At 44.0% G+C, this 21,937-nt stretch overlaps 1 protein-coding gene across 3 annotated transcripts in view; it reads left to right on the forward strand.

Annotated features, from left to right (window-relative positions):
* The window catches only part of FMO3 (flavin containing dimethylaniline monoxygenase 3), a 57,893-nt gene that overhangs the window by 28,128 nt on the left and 7,828 nt on the right, over positions 1–21,937 (forward strand). For 2 of the 3 annotated variants that reach the window (XM_089671544.1, XM_089671545.1), the window contains 3 exons: positions 2,772–2,914; positions 6,670–6,795; positions 10,877–11,076. In XM_089671544.1, the coding sequence (XP_089527670.1) occupies positions 2,772–2,914; positions 6,670–6,795; positions 10,877–11,076 (469 nt within the window). The remainder of the gene's footprint in view (positions 1–2,771; positions 2,915–6,669; positions 6,796–10,876; positions 11,077–21,937) is intronic. The other variant, XM_089671546.1, reaches the window with a different exon arrangement.

Below are 21,937 nucleotides of genomic sequence, written 5' to 3' on the forward strand. Positions count from 1 at the left end.
GTCCTGCAATCACGAGTTGCAGAAAATAAAGTCTCTTGAAAGGGGAAATCCCTTCCATTGGGGAGCCTTCCCTGCCTGGAGGACACAGTGATTATTGCTGGTTGCACCCAAGTCATACAACAATCAAACTGGGTACAACCAGCCTGCCCATAGATGGTTAGAATCTTGGCCGATCCCTGGTGAACTGGCTGAGATTCAACCATCTATAGCCAACTTTAGGATATGCATATTTCCAATTACTATAGAGTCACATTGAGTTGGGATTAGCCAATAAAAAACAGATTTAAAGTGTATATTGATCAAATTTTAAAATCATATATTTGCTTCCACATTAAATTTTAATTATTTCTAGCCTGCTACCCTTGATATGAATGATCTTGAAGTTTAAAAATGTACTTTTTGAAGAATCCCACACATTTACTTTACTTACTTGAATGAAGTAACACATATTCACTATGTCCTGTGAATATGCACTGCTGTGTCATGCATTTCACAGAGCCTGCCGGCCAAAATAAAGAGGTGCTGAAAGGAGGAGTTTTAGAAGGCACAATCAATACGGGAAACACATCACATCATTGCTACTTGCAGGCAGCAAGATACCAAGGGATATGTATTTCTTAGAAATTGTAAGTAAACAGCAGAGGAGAGGCTGCAAAGCATGCAGGGAATCCAGGAAATTGTTGATGGAGATTGTCAGTAGATAGGCAGCACTCCCAACACATTTTTCAAGTAATCTTATATAACAGTGGTCTCCAAACTGCGGCCCAGGGGCCAGATGTGGCCCACTGCTTTAGTTTATCTGGCCCTTGGGGCATGATTCCCTCCTTTGTCAACAACAGGGCATAGTTCCTGCCACTGACACCAACAATGTGGTACTATTCTTCCCACTGACAGCAATGATGGGGAACTATTCCTCATCCTAATACAAAAGATGGGGCATTGATAACTGCACAGACGTCAGAATATTTTCTACTCCCACTGGCCACAGGCCGGCCCACCTATCGTTTGAAGGACAGTAAAGTGGCCCTTTGTTTAGAAAGTTTGGAGTCTCCTGTTACAGTTGCAAGAAAAAGTATGTGAACCCCTTGGAATTACGTGGAGTTTTGCATGAATTGGGCATAAAATGTGCTTTGAACGTCATCTAAGTCACAACAATAGAAGAACACAGTCTGCTGAACATAATACTACACAAACATTAGATGTTGCCATGGTTTAATTGCACATAACATGTAAACATTCACAGTGCAGGGAGGAAAAAGTATGTGAGGCCCTAGCTTAATGTCTTCTCCCAGAGCTAATTGGAGCCAGGAGTGAGCCAACCTTGACTCCAATCAGTGTGATGATATTGGATGTGTTGCTGACAGCTGTCCTGCCCTTAAAAACACACACCTGTTTTGGGTTTACTGGTTTCAAGAAGCACTGTCTGATGTGAACCATGTCTCGCAGAAAAGAGCTCTCAGAAGACCTACGATCAAGAATTGTTGACTTGCATGAAGCTGGAAAGGGTTACAAAAGTATCTCCAAAAGCCTTGATGTTCATGTGTCCACGGTAAAACAGACTGTCTACAAATGGAGAAAGTTTAGCACTGTTGCTACTCTCCCTAGGCGTGGTCGTTCTGTAAAAATGACTGCAAGAGCACAGCACAGAATGCTGTATGAGGTAAAGAAGAATCCCAGAGTGTCAGCTAAAGACCTACAGAAATCTCTGGCAAATGCTAACATTTTTTTTGACACATCTACAATAAGGAAAACATTAAACAAGAATGGAGTACATGGGAGGACACCACGGAGGAAGCCATTGCTGTCCAAAAAGAATATTGCACCACGTTTGAAGTTTGCAAAAGAGCACCTGGATGTTCCACAGCACTACTGGCAAAATATACTGTGAGCAGATAAAAACGAGATTGAGTTGTTTGGGAAGAACACACAACACTATGTGTGGAGAAAAAAAGGCACAGCACACCAATATCAAAACCTCATCCCCACTGTAAAACATGGAGGAGGGAGCATCATGGTTTGGGGCTGCTTTGCTGCCTCAGGGCCTGGACGGATTGTTGTCATTGATGGGAAAATGAATTCCAGAGTTTATCAAGACATTTTGCAGGAAAACGTACGACCATCTCTCCGCCAACTGAAGCTCCGCAGAGAATGGGTGATGCAACAGGACAATGACCCAAAGCATACAAGTAATTCAACAAAACAATGGCTGCAACAGCACAGAATACGCCTTCTGGAGCGGCCCAGTCAGAGTCCTGACCTCAACCCAATTGAAATGCTGTGGCATGGCCTTAAGAGAGCGATTCACACCAGACATCCCAAGAATATTGCTACACTGAAATAGTTTTGTGAAGAGGAGTGGTCCAAAAAGGTCTGATCTGCAATTACAGGAAATGTTTGGTTGAGGTTATTGCTGCCAAAGGAGGGTCAACCAGTTATTAAGTCCAAAGGTTCACATACTTTTTCCTCCCTGCACTGTGAATGTTTACATGTTATGTGCAATTAAACCATGGCAACATCTAATGTTTGTGTAGTATTATGTTCAGCAGACTGTGTTCTTCTATTGTTGTGACTTAGATGACGGTCAGAGCACATTTTATGCCCAATTCATGCAAAACTCCACGTAATCCCAAGGGGTTCACATACTTTTTCTTGCAACTGTATATAGGATAGTCAAAAATAAATATTGTTTGTATTGCTATTACAATAGAGATGATATAAAATGCCTTTGGATGTGCATGATTTTATGTGATATTTATTGTGCTTGTTTCTAGGTATTGAGAAATTTAAAGGCCAGTATATGCACAACAGAGATTATAAGCATCCTGCACAATATGCTGGGAAGTGTATGCTAGTAGTTGGTTTGGGCAATTCAGGAGCAGACATTGCTGTTGAATTAGCACGGACAGCTGAAAAGGTATGGATGTTGCTGCTTTTGCCTAAAGGGGGGGTCATGATGCTCTGTACTTACTGTATGTCCTCAGTTGTTGAATGTCATTCAGTCCAGAAGATGGATCACTAAGTACTACAAGGGACAGAGCTAGGGAGGAGGTGAGTAGCAGCCAGAGCTGTTTTTTATATCTCCTGGGGCTCCTTTAAAAATGTGTTTGCAGAGAGTTGGGTTTTCAGAATAAGAAATCATTTCAGAACAGTGGAAAGTGATTTTCAAGACACGGGATAATTTACTAAAACTGGAGAGTGCAAAATCTGGTACAGGTGTACATGGCAGCCAATCAGCTTCTAACTTCAAGGATAAGTTCACCTTTTGACCAAAAATAATAAATGCACACTTTTGCATTTATTATTTTTTGTTGCAGGAGCCTGTAAAGCATTGCACCAACGATCAGCAGATTACTGGTGCCATTCAGGTCACCTGAAAACCTGTCAGCATATCTGCTTGCCCATATGGGATGTACAAGCAAGCAGATATTGTATACTGACAGGAAGAATCAATGAACTACAAGCCGGCAGCCACTAAGGTTGTTGGGAGTTGTAGTTCACTCATTCACAGAACACTGTGAATGAATGATGCTGCCATGTGGGCGGAACCCTGCACAACTGTGCTGTTTTTCAAAAGCGACAGCCGGGGCGGACTGACCATTTGGAAACTCGGGCACTGTCTGAGGGTCCGGGGTCAGTAGGGGGCCCCATGAGATGCCCCTGGTACCTTTTTCATAGGCTTTTTTGAGTTTGGGCAAGGACACAGGGGCCTCATGATCCCCTATTGCCCGGGGGCCCCATGAGTTGTCAGTCCGCCCCTGGTGACAGCTAATACGGGGAACTTCTACCCATACTTCTGTCATGGGGGCTGTGGAATGGGCAGCAGCTGCAGGGTTGGGAGCATATTACATGTTACATGTTCCAGCCTAAAAACAGGTGAAACGTGTAACATGTTCCAAAAGGTGAATTTATCCTTTCAGCTTGTTTAGTTAAGCTTTCACGAAAAAAATAGAAGCTGATTGGTTTCTTTGCAGAGCTGCACCAGATTTTGCACTCTCCAGTTTTAGTAAATAAACCTCCCCAGGCTAAAACCGTAGGATAGGAGGAAATTCATTAAAGGCTTTGTGACACAATTCTGGCATTATGGCTGTATATGAAACTCTTACAGAAACTTCATGGCAGGGCAGGGCTGTGGAACGGACAGGTAGGCCTAGTGGCAGGGTAACGCACTGGCTGACGACAACCACCACCAACAGACCGAAGTCCCTCAGGGCGCAGAGTCTAAGTCCCAGGCTGCCCTTCACCAGGGCCCCTGATGGTGGGGATGGACTTGACGCAGCCAGGAACCAGGTCGTGGCCCCCGAGACACCCTGGCTGCGGTAATGGCTGCCGCCGATGGCGTGTAGCTGGTGAGAATGACAATAGCGTAGTCAGGCAAGCCGGGTCAACAACAACGGGACAAAACGGTACAGAACAGTAGACAGAGAATAACAGGTCACGGGCCGGGTTCAGCAACGGAAGGTCAGATCAAAGGAAAACACAGAGAATGGTCTTAGTCACAAGCCGAGTCAAATACCAGAAGAGTCACGAGTGTATACACAGAGCTGTAGCAAGACAAAGACACAAGACACAAGTGCAAAGAGCATGTGCAGATCACAGGCTTATATGTACTCAGCCACACCCCTCTGGGGGATGGACCTCAGAGACCTGAAGGCATAAAAGATTCCCACCATGCTCAGCAGAAATCCAAGATGGATGCCAGCACATGGAGTAGCATAACCTCTGGGAAAAGGTAGGACCTTGACACTTCATAACAGTTGTGCAATGTTCAATAGTTAAAGCATATGTGAATTCTCACCTTGCAAAACAACTCATTTACCGGTAGTTTAAAATAGAAATGAAAAGCAAAACATTTGTGTATAGATATAAAAACTTTATAAATACCTTTTTTCCTCCTTTTTTATAAGTGATCACATACCCTCTGTTCTCAGCTACATAAGGAGCTTAGAGAGCTGGAGAGGAGAAACAGCAGTGCACTTGTCTTCCCTGTGAATGGATGTAGGGGGTGTGTCAGGACAGGTCTAATAATTGGAGGAGAGCAGGCTGAGTTCTCAGCACAGCTAGAAAACTGACCAAAAACTGTTCTCTCATGCCAGTGTGGTCAGTTTTTGATGGCAGGAACACCAGTTATTTCACACAAAAGAAGCAATACAATGAGAACATGAACCTTTTTCATGCAACTACATGGTACAGCAGGCACATATCAGAAATATGAAATGTTATGTTGACATATTCTTTAATTCTGACATGTGCAACGTTCAAGTTTTTATTTGCAACATTTTTCCAATATGATGCTATGGCTGGGTCAAATGTATTAGGAAATTCAGTCAAAATCCCAAAAAATTTAAGGTAAATAAGACCGATATCATGTTGGGGTAATATGTACCGATTCTGGAACATCTTTGAGACACATTCATGTACATTTTTCCAACATGTACAGAAGTCTTTCAGACGCACCAACTTAAAGCGAGAGATACACTTCCAAAGAGCATCAGCACCAGTCTTTATGAATAGATTTCATTGACATAGATCCCCTTCATGGGGTCTGTATGTGTGTGTATACCCATGTACTTTTACAGTGTCTTGTTTTTATTGTTGTATTCTTCTTAGCTTTTTCTGACTGCTATATTTCAGCCAAAAGTCTTGTTTTTTTCCTGTAGCATGTCCTTCATTTTCCGAGAACAGCCTGCTGTGATGACGTCTATGATGTGGTTTCTAGAATTGACTCTTGGAACCAACACAATTCAGAAATTACAAACAGCCATTTTAGATTATTCTATTGAATGCAGAATGCCAATAGTCAGCCAATGCCGACATGGGTTGGGATGGGATCACAGATGTGAGGCAATTAGAGCCTGCTGTTTGTACATTTAGGTTGCCAGTGTGCAGCTTATCTGGCATGCAGTGTGAGAATCTGAGGACTTTGCTTGGGACAGTACAGAGGGCCAAAGCTCTAAATCAGGGTTAAATGAGGTGAGCAGAATGACAACATAAATGATGCGTATCTGCAAAGAATAGCATATCAGCAATAGATTCTCCTGGGATAACAGCCATTATTTTTGTTCAGGAACACAAGCAGAAGAAACATCTTGTTCATTTTATGCAATAGCACTTAGTCATAAGGGTACTACAAAAGGTGTGCAATATGTCTTAAGGCTTTACTTTCACTGTAATGTGTTGATTTCAGTACAGTCTCCTGGTATTTTATGGGACTGTAGGCAGTATGCTTTAACTCTTTAACCACTTGTCCTCCAGATGATTTACCCCCCTTCCTGACCAGGCCATTTTTTGCGATACGGCGCTGCGTTCGCATGTCACTGAGCAAAGTCGCAAAATCGTTTTCATTGTCTGATGACAAATTTCCCCACGAATCATTATCACGCAATTCTGCAAGTGGTTCTAATTTACTATCGCTGTTCTCTAGCTGGTCTAAAACCTCTTTTGACCTAAAGGGACGCTTTTTGGACGCCATGGACGTTTCTCAGTTTCCAGGCAGAAAGAACAGTAAAAATGCAGGCAGGGCACAGGACAAAGCACTAGGGACAAAATGTATGTGAAATGGGTTGATACAGTAATGTTTTACTATGTGATTTTAGTGTATTTAGTGAATGTCACTTTTTGTCATTTTCAAATTTCCCGCTGTTCTGTCCCCCGTACGTCTCGACGTCGCAGGGAACGGAACCCAGAAGACAGATGCCGGCATCCGCCGGAGGACATTGCCGGGGACACTGCAGGAGGGACATCGCGGGAGCACAGGACAAGGAAAGTGATCGAGGGATCCCGGAGCAGCGCTGCATGGTAAGCCCGAGTGTAGCTCAGGGTTACCACTTGTGGTACTGAAACTTTACCCCGAGCTACACTCGGGAAAACCGCCAGGGGGGTTAACTGACCATTGCGCAGTCATGCAACTCTGCACCCAAGTGAAAGTTACTTCCTTTTTTTCCCCAAAAATAGAGCATTATTTTGGTAGTATTTGATTGCCTCTGCATTTTTAATTTTTTTGTGCTATAAATAAATTTGAAAAAAAAATATTTTTGACTTTTTACTATTAAACATGTCCAGTAAAAAAATGTAACAACTCATATTTCGTCATAAATTTAGGCCAAAATGTATTCTGCTACATGTCTTTACATTTCCAATACTTGTAAATTAATTGGTTTACGTGAAAGTTATAGCATTTACAAATGGCGGTATAGATACTGGAATTTTTTTTCTGTACTAGTAATGGCAGCGATCAGCAACTTATAGTGGGACTGCAGCGGGCATTCTGACACTGGGGGGGAACTGACTTGGTGTCACTGACATCCCCAGTGACACCAATACAGTGATCAGTGCTAATAAAAAGCACTGACGCTGTACTAATGGCACTGGGCAGGAAGGGGTTAACATGTGGGGTGATTAACTGTATGCTGTTTTACTATGTGGGCTGTGTGTGCTTTACACTGCAAGCACACTGCTTTGTATGCAGAGCCATACTAAGCAATGTGCAGGAGCTGACAGGGGAGAGATCTCTATTGTTTACATACAGGACTCTCCCCCATCGGTAACACTCAGAGATCGCCAGGTGCTGCATGAAATCACCGGCCGGGACCCGGTGATTGACAGCCGACAACCCTGAACTGCAAAATCACGGATATATACGTGATTTCGCGCACCCGTGCCTCCCTGTAACAGTATTTCTGCAATAGGGCAGTGCAAAAGCAGTTAATCAATAAAACACATACAACTTTTATTTTTTGGTAATAACTTGGACGCAGCTGTTTTATTATTGGTATAAATATAAGTATATAGTAATATATATTAACTCTTTATTTGTACATGTTAAATCAATATTAATATTTAAAAAATATTTAAAAAAAAAATTCTTAAAGTTACTACACAACCCCAGCTTAGTCACTACGACTCAAGCTGTACATATTACCAACAACAGCTTATTAACCATACCTATCTATCGATCCAATTTCACTTCAATTTAATAGACTCACTGACTCGTCCTCCTTTAAATTAAGGTGACCTTTCCAATCATAATTGGCCGCAACAACAAAAGGGGCGGGTGGGAGGGGAGCACTCCCCTATTATTGGAACCCCCCCCCCCCTTTTATATCCCTCTCATCTCTCCTAGTCTTCTTTTGATTGACTAATTTGCCTTCCAGGTCTTCCTCACATGCCCCAGGTGCACTGGGGTGTTTAAAACTCCCATTTTGTAGAAACTTCCCCATTATAGTAATAGCTATTTGGGGGCTTGAAACTTTTAATGCGTTTTCTTCAACCTCATACCATAAGAGGGGGACTAAAAACATGCTGATCTTCTGGAAGTTTCTTCATTGTACATATACAGTGGGGAGACTTGAAATGTTTCCGCTGCCACGTTCCCATAAGAAAAGGGGGCCCTATATTGAAATCCCCCTTTTCTTTTCCTATTCTGTTTGTTTCTGCACATATTCCACATACAGCTCAGTGACGTTGGAAGGCCATTGAGCAGGAGGCAGTGTGATTGTTGGCCAGTCCCATAGCAACAGCCTTGTATTATTTCACTTACATTCATGGAAGACTGTGTGATCTTAAAAATGTAAGAAACATTTGCTACGCTTTTGCTGGAAAACATGTAGGAATGGAATTAATATAACTTTCACAGAGAGAAAGAACAAAGTTACAGATATGATACAGTTATCTATGACTCTAAATGGTGAAAGAGATTTCACATGATTAGCCATAGCAATAAATACTCTGTTATGTTGAATATAGTCTTGTAACATGTATAATGTTTCATTTTAATAAAGCTGAAAATTAAACTGTAGTCCATTATTTGTCTATTCACAATGGTTACATTTATTGAACTGAAGGTTTATGTAATTGATATGGCAAAGCAAGGAGTAAGCTGTAGGGTGGAGTGATACTGACATCAAAACCAAACACATTAACTACTTAAAGTGGAACTGCACTGCATCTGAGCATCACAAACCAAAATGATATTTATTTCATTTATAATATTCAAAGCAAACTAACCCATCTACTCATGTCTCCATGCTTTATTTTCCTGAGAAATCGTTTTGAAAAAAACACCCCCTGACATTTCTGGCAGTGGCCATCTTGAGTAAGGGCAGATGATTACTTCCTGGAATCTTTCTGCCCTTAGCTCAGTCAAGGGCTGAGCTGAGAACCCTGCCTCCCCTCCTGAAGACTGCTGGGATGTATCATTTGCCTAGGCATGGAAACCTGGAAGTAACTGAAGAAATGTAAAAAAAAAGTTTAAAACAAGTAAAGATGATATACATTCCTATCCATTTACCAATGCTAGTAGTGTTGAGTGAAAGAGTGACATTCCACTTTATGTACCAGCCTGTAATGTCCCTGATTACCATGCCACTTTTCAGTTTTCAGCACTGTGATAGCTTGACCAACAATTATTTTCTCATGCAAAGCTGTACCAAAATGATTTTATATATATATATATATATATATATATATATATATATATATACTGTTTTCTTTTGGCAGCGATTGAAACTGAATTCCAAGAATTCAGCTCATTTGTAAATAGCGAAGGCACACTATGAGTTAGGTCCAAGGAGATGCATGACATCTCCTGGGTGTATCCCTATTATATATATTTAACAGGTTTATATTACTCCTGGAAAACAGCTGTAATTCCAGTTCTGACCCACCTGATCTCTGCTATAAAAGTAGAGTCATTTCTGCTGCTATACCTGCCCCTCCTTCTGCCTACATGACTGAAAATAGTACTTACTCCTCCAGTCAAACAGCAGCCAGACCTTGTAACAAAATGCAAGTAAATGGGACTCATAGGGGTCTGTGATAGCTCAAGACCAGTCAGTATTATCAGTATTATAACTTTACGTGACTATCATGGGTCTCTGTGACCTCTTTCTCATATGTATCACGATATGCTCTCTTAAACTTGTGGTACAGCCAACAATTAATTACTGTCAAGTCAATTTTATGTCATGCATATATTAATATATTGTGCAAAAAAAGTTTATATTTTAAGGTAAAACACATACGCGAAGTTTTCTGCCAAAGTTAGGTACATACTATTTCTCCTGTATCCTTGGGTAGTCTAAAATTCAGAAAGTGCACTTATCCTGTTTTCTTCTTTAAGCTGACTTAACAGATCCAAGATCCAACTGTAGATACCTCAATCCAATGCCCGCAGCCTCCAGGGATTGTTTACATCTCACTCTTCAAGTCTTCTGTTTCCTGCTGTGCCTGCACAGTAGAGTCTCATAGAAGTCTATGGAGCCTGTCTACCTCTTTCTCTGGTCAGGAGACACAGGGAAATGAGCCCCTAGATGTTTATGGGGTTGCACTATGTAGGGTTAACTAGAAGACCAAGTCAAGAATTCCCTGCAAGTAGGAGAGGGGCAAATGTGATTTTTTGGGGCACTGTCCTCAACTGGCTAATATCAATGTGTTGGTCAGGATGATCAGAAACTCTAAAGGCAGTCCACCCACAATTAGGGGGATTTAAAGAAGGTCTGTGACTATCAACAGCTACGGACACTATTGAATGCTAATCTCACTCTGGAAGTGTCAGTTGGCCATCTTGGACATTCCCAGCCAATGGCCATTCTTCTCCTGATACTGCACTTGGATTAGAGTGTCTATATGTAGAAATACATGTTGCACATGCAATTATGATCTAACATACAAAACAGATGAAGAACAGTTTTAGAAGGGAGAAGAAAATGAACACCCTGATGTTCTGAGCATAAAGATGAAAGTATAGTTCAACATTTCCATATTTGAACCTCATCTTTTTGATAGACTTTCAAAATGTACATACCGTAGCTTATGTTCTATAACCCACGAGTAGAATGGTCCTGAGACAAATAAATGGTATGCCCATTTTTATTTTCAGGTGGTCCTCAGCTCAAGAAGTGGGTCCTGGATTATGAGCCGTGTATGGGATAATGGCTACCCCTGGGACATGGTCTATTTGACACGCTACCAGTCTTTTCTGAACAGAATATTACCCAGAGCCATTTCTGATTGGCTATATGAAACCATGATGGAGAAACGATTCAACCATAGCCATTATGGCTTGGTACCTGTGGACAAGTATGTTTTCAATTTTATGTGGTGCTAGTTCAATGTTTTATTACATAGGAATAAATATTTGTTATCCTGATATAGACCTTGTTACTTCCAGTGGAGTACAAAGTGTATATTTTGGAAGTAAATCAGGGCAGTAAAGGATAGCAGCACCAATCAAGTGCACATACAGTATGTCCCTCCACTAAAAACGTGGCTTATTAGTAAACAGAGCTTCAGCATTATGGACCGTGCATGTGTAGCTGTCATGTTTTTGAAGCACTTCTAATTTGCAAAAATAACAATCAACCTAAAGCCTCAATTTACACTATGCAAAAACAGAGCCCTAAGAGTGATGTGTGGCCACTAGAGTGTAACCACTGCCAAATAAATACAGCTTCCATGTTGTTATCCTACTCTTGTTTCTAGAGATGAGCGAATCGAACTTGGCGAAGTGGAATTCGTTTCGAATATTAGGAAATATTCGCGCCGAATCCAAAAATTAGCAGACTTCGGATGCGCGAATCGAAATTTTTCCAAAAATGGCGGCGACATGTGTGGCGACGGAGCGGGGATCTCTGGGAAGGCGCGCAGACAAGGCGCGCTAACCCATAATGCATTCATTCATGACATGTGATCGCATTAGCCAATCAGCAGCCAGCCAGCCAGCACTGTGTAATGGTGGAGCTATAAATTGCGGCCATCTTACAATTCTCCATTTGCCTCCGGTCATTCAACAGAGACAGACCTATCTGTATTAAGGACAGAGTTAGGGCCACAGATACTTTAGGGACACAGAATCGTTACTTAGGGACACAGAATTGTTACTCAGGGACAGACACAGAATTGTTACTCAGGGACAGACACAGAATTTTTACTGAGGGACACAGAATTTTTACTGAGGGACAGACACAGAATTTTTACTGAGGGACACAGAATTGTTACTGAGGTACATAGAATTGTTACTGAGGGACACAGAATTGTTAATGAGGGACACAGAATTGTTACACAGGGACAGACACAGAATTGTTACTCAGGGACAGACACAGAATTGTTACTCAGGGACAGACATAGAATTGTTACTCAGGGACAGACACAGAATTGTTACTCAGGGACAGACACAGAATTGTTACTGGGGAACACAGAATTGTTACTGAGGGACACAGAATTGTTACAGAGGGACACAGAATTGTTACTCAGGGACACAGAACTGTTACTCAGGGACACAGAATTGTTACTCAGGGACAGACACAGAATTGTTACTGAGGGACACAGAATTGTTACTGAGGGACACAGAATTGTTACTCAGGGACACAGAACTGTTACTCAGGGACACAGAATTGTTACTCAGGGACAGACACGGAATTGTTACTGAGGGACACAGAATTGTTACTGAGGGACACAGAATTCTTACTGAGGGACACAGAATTGTTACTCAGGGACAGACACAGAATTGTTACTCAGGGACAGACACAGAATTGTTACTCAGGGACAGACACAGAATTGTTACTGAGGGACACAGAATTGTTACTGAGGGACACAGAATTGTTACTCAGGGACACAGAATTGTTACTGAGGGACACAGAATTATTACTGAGGGACACAGAATTGTTACTGAGGGACACAGAATTGTTACTCAGGGACACAGAATTGTTACTCAGGGACACAGAACTGTTACTCAGGGACACAGAATTGTTACTCAGGGACACAGAATTGTTACTGAGGGACACAGAATTGTTACTGAGGGACACAGAATTGTTACTCAGGGACAGACACAGAATTGTTACTCAGGGACAGACACAGAATTGTTACTCAGGGACAGACACAGAACTGTTACTCAGGGACAGACACAGAATTGTTACTCAGGGACAGACACAGAATTGTTACTGAGGGACACAGAATTGTTACTGAGAGACACAGAATTGTTACTCAGGGACACAGAACTGTTACTCAGGGACACAGAATTGTTACTCAGGGACACAGAATTGTTACTCAGGGACAGACACAGAATTGTTACTGAGGGACACAGAATTGTTACTGAGGGACACAGAATTGTTACTCAGGGACAGACACAGAATTGTTACTGAGGGACACAGAATTGTTACTGAGGGACACAGAATTGTTACTCAGGGACACAGAATTGTTACTCAGGGACACAGAACTGTTACTCAGGGACACAGAATTGTTACTCAGGGACACAGAATTGTTACTCAGGGACAGACACAGAATTGTTACTGAGGGACACAGAATTGTTACTGAGGGACACAGAATTGTTACTGAGGGACACAGAATTGTTACTCAGGGACAGACACAGAATTGTTACTGAGGGACACAGAATTGTTACTGAGGGACACAGAATCGTTACTCAGGGACACAGAATTGTTACTCAGGGACACAGAATTGTTACTGAGGGACACAGAATTGTTACTCAGGGACACAGAATTGTTACTGAGGGACACAGAATTGTTACTCAGGGACACAGAATTGTTACTGAGGGACACAGAATTGTTACTGAGGGACAAAGAATTGTTACTGAGGGACACAAAATTGTTATTCAGGGACAGACACAGAATTGTTACTCAGGGACAGACACAGAATTGTTACTCAGGGGCAGACACAGAATTGTTACTGAGGGACACAGAATTGTTACTGAGGGACACAGAAATGTTACTGAGGGACACAGAATTGTTACTCAGGGACACAGAATTGTTACTCAGGGACACAGAACTGTTACTCAGGGACACAGAATTGTTACTCAGGGACACAGAATTGTTACGCAGGGACAGACACAGAATTGTTACTGAGGGACACAGAATTGTTACTGAGGGACACAGAATTGTTACTGAGGGACACAGAATTGTTACTCAGGGACAGACACAGAATTGTTACTGAGGGACACAGAATTGTTACTGAGGGACACAGAATCGTTACTCAGGGACACAGAATTGTTACTGAGGGACACAGAATTGTTACTCAGGGACACAGAATTGTTACTGAGGGACACAGAATTGTTACTGAGGGACACAGAATTGTTACTCAGGGACAGACACAGAATTGTTACTGAGGGACACAGAATTGTTACTGAGGGACACAGAATCGTTACTCAGGGACACAGAATTGTTACTGAGGGACACAGAATTGTTACTCAGGAACACAGAACTGTTACTCAGGGACACAGAATTGTTACTCAGGGACACAGAATTGTTACTCAGGGACAGACAGAGAATTGTTACTGAGGGACACAGAATTGTTACTGAGGGACACAGAATTGTTACTGAGGGACACAGAATTGTTACTCAGGGACAGACACAGAATTGTTACTGAGGGACACAGAATCGTTACTCAGGGACACAGAATTGTTACTCAGGGACACAGAATTGTTACTCAGGGACACAGAATTGTTACTGAGGGACACAGAATTGTTACTCAGGGACAGACACAGAATTGTTACTGAGGGACAGACACAGAATTGTTACTGAGGGACACAGAATTGTTACTGAGGGACACAGAATTGTTACTCGGGGACAGACACAGATTTGTTACTCAGGGACACAGAATTGTTACTCAGGGACACAGAATTGTTACTCAGGGACAGACACAGAATTGTTACTGAGGGACACAGAATTGTTACTCAGGGACAGACACAGAATTGTTACTCAGGGACAGACACAGAATTGTTACTCAGGGACAGACACAGAATTGTTACTGAAGGACAGACACAGAATTGTTACTGAGGGACACAGAATTGTTACTGAGGGACACAGAATTGTTACTGAGGGACACAGAAATGTTACTCAGGGACAGACACAGAATTGTTACTGAGGGACACAGAATTTTTACTCAGGGACACAGAATTGTTACTCAGGGACGGACACAGAATTGTTACTGAGGGACACAGAATTGTTACTGAGGGACACAGAATTGTTACTCAGGGACACAGAATCTTTGAATTAAAGAGTATGTCAGACAACATGCAGAGGAGTGGCAGAGGAGGCAATGTTTTAGGAGCGAGCAGACGTGGCAGCAGAGGAAGGGGTCGAGGCAGCACTAGTCGCAGCCAGAGGCCAGTGCTCCCGGTGTCATCCAGCGGTCGTGTCTCCACCAACAACCCTGCCGTCATCGATTGGTTGGCTCGGTCGTCTTCCTCTTCCCATGTCACCTCCGACACCTACAGCCAACGGTCGGTGGGTACGTCAGACACAACCGTTAGTTGGCATGGCCCGGGAGCAAGCCCACTGAAATCACGTGTCCTCGACCTGCCCCTGTCCTTTGGTGTTCCCTCACCAAGCGAAGTATCGCATGCTGTGGGCTCAGCCCCACTGTACAGTGAGGAAGAGCTAACAGAGGGCGGTCAGGAACGGGGGGAGACATCCGCCTCTTCAGCAGCCAGGCGAAGAAGTACTGGCGAGGAGAGTGGCTCGGTAGCCGGTCTAGAGACAGGTCTTTCTCCTGACCCACACGCAGCCGAGGGGGCTAGTAGTGAGGCGGAGACCCTAATTGATGATGATGAGGCTGATCGCACTTGGCAGCCTCGTCGTCATCAGGCTATTGCTTCCGCATCATCAGGAGAAGAGGGTGCCAGCTTGGCAGCGAGCAAAACAGTCAGTGGGTTGGCCAAGAGGCAGCAGGGTCGCAGCAGTGTCAGTGGAGGCAAACGGCCACGGAGTAGAGCACCAGCTCCACTGCAGCCTACCACCACGGCCAGTAGTGGTGCCGGTGTGCACGGAGGAAGTAGCAGTCAGCCAGTGAGGAGTAGCGGGGGCAAAGTTTCCTACTCGGCGGTGTGGCAATTTTTCGGCAAGCCGCCCGAGGAAGTAAACGTAGCCGTGTGTCGACTATGTGGCCAGAAAGTCAAGCGTGGCCAGGGGGCCCATGTTGGGACTACAGCGTTGCGGCAGCATATGCAGCGTCACCATTTTGTGGCCTGGGAAAACCGTGATAAAGATACGGCGGTTCTGCCTGCCCCAGCCCCCGCTCCATCACCCGCTCCGTTACTTGCTCCGTCACCCGACGTCAATCGCCCTCTATCAGCCAGTCAAGGGTCCAACACCTCTGCTGAGGGGAGTTGTCGCTCGTTGGCATCTTCCGCTCGTTCAGATGCTCCTTCTCCTGCTACTCCTCTTCACGGATTCCGTCAGCAGTCTTTCTTGGAATCCGTTTCCAAGAGACAACAGTTTGCGAGCACGCACCCGACGGTGCAGAAGCTGAACGTCCTCCTGTCCAAGTTGCTGGTGCTGCAGTCCCTCCCTTTCCAAGTGGTGGACTCAGCACCTTTCCGAGAAATGATGGCTTGTGCCGCGCCACGGTGGAGAGTGCCAAGCAGTCATTTCTTCGCCAAAAAGGCAGTGCCAGCCCTTCATTCACATGTAGAAGAGATGGTGGGCCAGTCTTTGAGCATGTCGGTCTCTGCCAAAGTGCACGGCAGCGCCGGCGTGTGGAGCTGTAACTACGGTCAGGGACAGTACATGTCATTTACGGCCCACTGGGTAAACGTGGTGCCGGCACAGCCGCACCAGCAACTTGGACAGGTCACGCCGCTTTTGCCTCCACGTTTGCACGTCCTTGGTCCGGCAAAGATGTCCGCCTCTACCACCTCTTCTTCCGCCGTGTCCTCAGCCGCTACCCCCGTGCCAAGTCCCATTAACCGACCGGCATATCACATGTGCAGGGCGCAACGGTGTCACGCTGTGCTGCACCTGGTATGCCTTGGCGAACGTAGTCACACAGGGGAGGAACTTCTGAGTGTAATGAACAGAGAAATCGACAGATGGCTGTCTCCGCGCAAACTGAAAATCGGAACCATGTTGACCGACAACGGAAAGAACATGGTGTCTGCTCTGCGTCAAGGAAGGTTGTGCCATGCGCCATGCATGGCTCACGTGTTCAATCTGGTTGTCAAGCGGTTCCTAAAATCCACCATCCCACTGCAAGACATCCTTAAAATGTCACGTAAACTTTGCATGCATTTCAGCCATTCCTACACCGCAAAGCACACCCTCCTTGAGCTGCAGCGGCAGAACGGAATTCCACAGCATCGCCTGATCTGCGACGTTGCAACAAGGTGGAATTCAACCCTACACATGTTAGACCGCCTTTACGAACAGCGAAAGGCCATCACCGATTTCCTGATGTTACAAGCGGATAAAGGTACTCCCCTGTGTAACTTAGATGTCAGCCATTGGCAGCTCATGCGTGACACCTGCCGCTTGCTCAGGCCCTTTGAGGAGGCCACGCTATTCGTGAGTTGGCAGGACTATGGGATGAACGACGTCATTCCTCTGTTGCACGTCCTGGAACAAATGCTGTTAACAATGGCTGGTCAGGGTGCGGTAGACGTGGCGCACAGATCTCAACGCCACATGACCCCTGTGGGGGCAGGACAGGAAGAAGAGGAGGAGGTAGAGGAGGACATTGGTGCTCAGGAATTATTGAGTGAAATGGGTGGTTTTTCCACTCAGCGGACAGGAGTGGAGGAGCAGGAGCATCTGGTAGAGGAGGAGGAGGAGGAGACAGAGGACCCAGACGCACCGTGGCAGTATGCTGTGGAGATGGAGGCAGGGAGTCCCTCGCATTCCTTGGCACAAATGGCCCATAGCATGCTCGGTTGCTTGCGTAGCGACAGCCGAATAATAACCATCAGACAGAGGGATGACTTTTGGCTGTCCACCTTGTTGGACCCTCGCTACCGTTCAAAAATGGTGGCCTTTTTCACACCTGCTGAGAGGGAGGCCAAAATAACGTACTATAAAAACCACCTATGTAGTCAGTTGGTCTCTGCCTTTCTGCGCCAACGTCCATCCTCAGACACTGTGGGCCCTGTGCGCTCGCGTTCCGCTGCCATGGCAGCAGGGGAGGGGTGGGGTGGTAGGAGCAGTGGCAGCTCCACCAGCAGCGGCTGCCACAGTCTGCAGTCGATGATGAGTAGCTTTCTTCACCAGCGCAGTGAGGAAACTACTAACCAGCCGCAGCAGCAGCAGCATCAGGTGGACCTGGAGCAGGACCTCAAACAACAGGCTTGGGCCTACTTGGACAGCACCCTGCCAACCGAGGTAGACAATCCCCTTGACTACTGGGCAACGAAACTTGACCTTTGGCCCCAACTAGCTGAATTTGCCCTTGAAAGGCTGTCATGCCCGGCCAGTAGCGTGGCATCGGAGTGCGTGTTTAGTGCGGCAGGAGGTATTGTAACTCCGCGGAGGACACGACTGTCCACCCAAAGTGTGGAGAGACTCACGTTTGTGAAAATGAATCAGGCGTGGATTAGTCTGGATTTCAAACCACCAGTTCCTGACACAACTGACTAAATCCGCCATGAATCATGCCCCAAACATGTGCCACTTTCAGGTCTCCTCACACTGCTGGTGGGTTCCATTTTGTCATAGGGTGCTGGCAGATTACGGGCCTCCCATTGCTGCTGCCAGGCCCTTAATCTGCCATGGGCCCCTGTACCGCCTCCTCATACTGCTGCCAGGCCCGTAATCTGTCATGGGTCCCTGTACGGCCTCCCATTGCTGCTGTCTCCATCGCCACACTCTGCCATGTGCCACTTTCAGGTCTCCTCACACTGCTGGTGTGTTCCATTTTGTCATAGGGTGCTGGCAGATTACGGGCCTCCCATTGCTGCTGCCAGGCCTGTAATCTGCCATGGGCCCCTGTACCGCCTCCTCATGCTGCTGCCAGGTCCAGAGTGTGTCATGGGTCCCTGTACGGCCTCCCATTGCTGCTGTCTCCATCGCCACACTCTGCCATGTGCCACTTTCAGGTCTCCTCACACTGCTGGTGGGTTCCATTTTTGTCATAGGGTGCTGTATGGCCTCCCATTGCTGCTGCCTCCACCGCCACACTGTGGCTCCACACTCTGGTTTAGGCCCCGTGACTGCCCAAATGAGTGAAGTGTGCGGTGATTCTAAGATCAACGGCACTCATCTGCATGTCATACTGACTGTCAGTATTATTTCTCTTCCCCAGCAGACTCCAAGGGCATTTAAATTAAAGGTACAGTGTTCTGCACTAATATAAAGGCTCTCTGAAGCCTAGAAACACCCTTTTATAAGTTAAATTCGCAGCGAATATATTTGCCTCGAATCGAATTTATTCCTCGAATTCGCCGAATCAGCCGAATCGAATTTTTGAATACTTCGCTCATCTCTACTTGTTTCCTTCAAGCTCATTAATTCCTGGTCTTGTTGCCTTCTCTTTGTTACTCTTTCGTATGTTGAAATCATATATTTGGTACCTGTGATAGCCTTCTTCTGGCAAATCCTCCCATTGCTCTTGGCCCGTTCCTGGCCCTGTTATATCCTTTGCTATCATGCTCACTCTTTTTTCTGATGCTACCGCACAACCTTTATATTACACATACCACATCTCTCAGCTTATGAGGAATAAGCAAACATTTGTTAGTCTTATTTAAATGACTGAAACAATTTTGTTTTCCAATTTCTAATTCTTTTCAGTGAATTTTCTGACTAAGCAGTTTAAAACATGAAGATAAGTTAAACTTGACAAATGGAAGATTTATTTTATGGTTCTATCTAAGATAATTAATATTCTGGGGAGAGAGATGAAGCTTAAAAGGTTAATTCACCTTTACATAAAACCGGCCTGTACAGTTAACCACTTGCCCTTCTGAGGATTTACCCCCTTCCTGACCAGGCCATTTTTGCTAAATTAAATTTACATCCTTTTTTTCCCACTAATTGAGCTTTCTTTCAGTGGTATTTGATCACCTGTGCGTTTTTATTTTTTACGCTATAAAAAAAAAAGACCGTCAATTTTGAAAAAAAAATATATATATTTTTGACTTTTTGCTATTAAACATGCCCAGTAAAAAAAACAAATTTCATCATGACTTTATGCCAAAAAAGTATTCTGCTACATGTCTTTGCTAAAAAAAAATCCCAATACGTGTAAATAAATTTGTTTATGTGAAGGTTATAGCATTTACAAATGGCGGTATAGATACTGGAATTTTTTTTTCTACTAGTATTGGGGGCAATCAGCGACTTATAGCAGGACTGCGAGACTGCAGTGGACATTCTGACACTGGAGGGAACTGACTTGGTGTCACTGACATCCCCAGTGACACCAATACAGTGATCAGTGTTAACAAAAAGCACTGATACTGTACTAATGGAACTGGACAGGAAGGGGTTAACATGAGGGGCACTCAAAGGATTAACTGTGTGCAGGGAGTGTTTTACTAGGGGGTGGTGTGTTGGTGCTTCACTGTAAGCACGCTGCTCTGGATGGCCCCAGCCTGGAAATGCAAAATCCCATATATATACATGATTTTGCGCACTTGTGCTGCCCTACTACTTATTTCTACTATAGGACGGTCGGGAAGTGGTTAAGTAGCATCTGCAGATAAAACAAACTGTGCAGCTTTTATCAAAATTGAATAATGCTCTTGCTATACCATTTACATATATCTTGAAGGCTGACTGGAAAACTTCTAGGACGTTACTAGGAGAGGCCCAGCTATTACTGTTCACCTCTACCATCACATAAGTGAGCTCTTTCTCAGATACAAACCCCCAGCATGTGCTTTCTATCTCCTGATGCAGTAGTTTTGAGTTTCAGCATTTGAGAGAGGGTGAGCAGTAATAGCTGGGCCTTGCTAAGCAACATGCTAATTCTTCAGTCAGGCTTTACAAGGTACATAAATGGCCTACACATATTGCAAGGGCATTATTCAATTTTAGTCAGAGCTTCACATTCTGTTTTTTTATCTCCAGATGCTCCTTATCTACAGTTTTTTGTTAAAGGTGAACTAACCCTTTAAATGGCTTCTTTCTCACATCCAGGACTACTTTCAGTCTTCGATATCCCCAGAACAGAACCATACTAGAGGACATCGCCTATCAGGTTTCATTATGAAATGCCCATTTTGCAATGAAACTCAGGGCTTGCCTTTGTGATCATGACACGTTATTTTATAATCTTGCTGAAACTCATATTCATATTTAATCATGATAGCATCTTTTTCCATTTTCCTGTGCTCAAAGCCAAGGTCAAGACATAAAAATGTTATTTGAAATTCCTATTTCTTCAAGTTTTGGCAGCATGGTCTGTAGTTTTTCCAGTTATCAAATGTAATGTTACAATTAAAATTAGAATGAGTTTGAGGTTGGCCCCAACCATGGGGTTTGCAAAGTTCACAAATCACAAACATTTGACCAAAAGAATTACAGGTTCACCACCAGAAATAAGAGACAACTGATAATTCACTACATAGTCTTTGTCCCGGGTCAGCTGAGTCACAAGAGCCAATTACGAGAGAATGGATAACCCAGACCCATTTCTATAAAAAGGAGGACACACAGCAACCATACCGTCTGTGTGTGTTTTTTAAGCTATTAGGAAGAGCTGAAAATTCTGTGTAGTCCTTTGTACTTAATTAATGATTTATTTTTTATTTTAGCATTAGTTTTCCCCTTTGCAGTGCTCAGTTTCCTATGCCTTATTTTTTTTACAATAGCTTGCTTTTTAGCCCTACAAATCACCAAAATGGAATAACAACTTTAGCCTTCCATGGGGGTCACCACAAACTTAAAACTTCCAGCAAGATTCACAAAACTGTTCTTAAACCAAACCCAAACAAATTGACTCATCCATAATTATAGTTTTCTTTTATGTCTTTTTTAAAATCTGTCATAATACCTTTTTTTTTTAGCCACTAAGGTGTCCGTTTATCTGTTCTCTGGCATTCTCAGAGGAGACAGTTTTCCTCTGAATGACTGTTCATGAAGAGATGTGGACAGTTTCTCCTAATGAGGAGGAAAGAGACCTACAAATGCTTTGAACTCTAGAAAACGCTGCTGTTACTGTAAACACACAGTTTACTAAGAAGTAAATTACCGCTGCTTCATTTGCAGCTCTCTCAGAG

The sequence above is a fragment of the Staurois parvus genome, unplaced genomic scaffold (genome assembly GCF_062004578.1).
Source record: "Staurois parvus isolate SC_StPar_1 unplaced genomic scaffold, SC_StPar_1.0 ptg000106l, whole genome shotgun sequence".
Lineage (NCBI taxonomy): Eukaryota > Metazoa > Chordata > Amphibia > Anura > Ranidae > Staurois > Staurois parvus.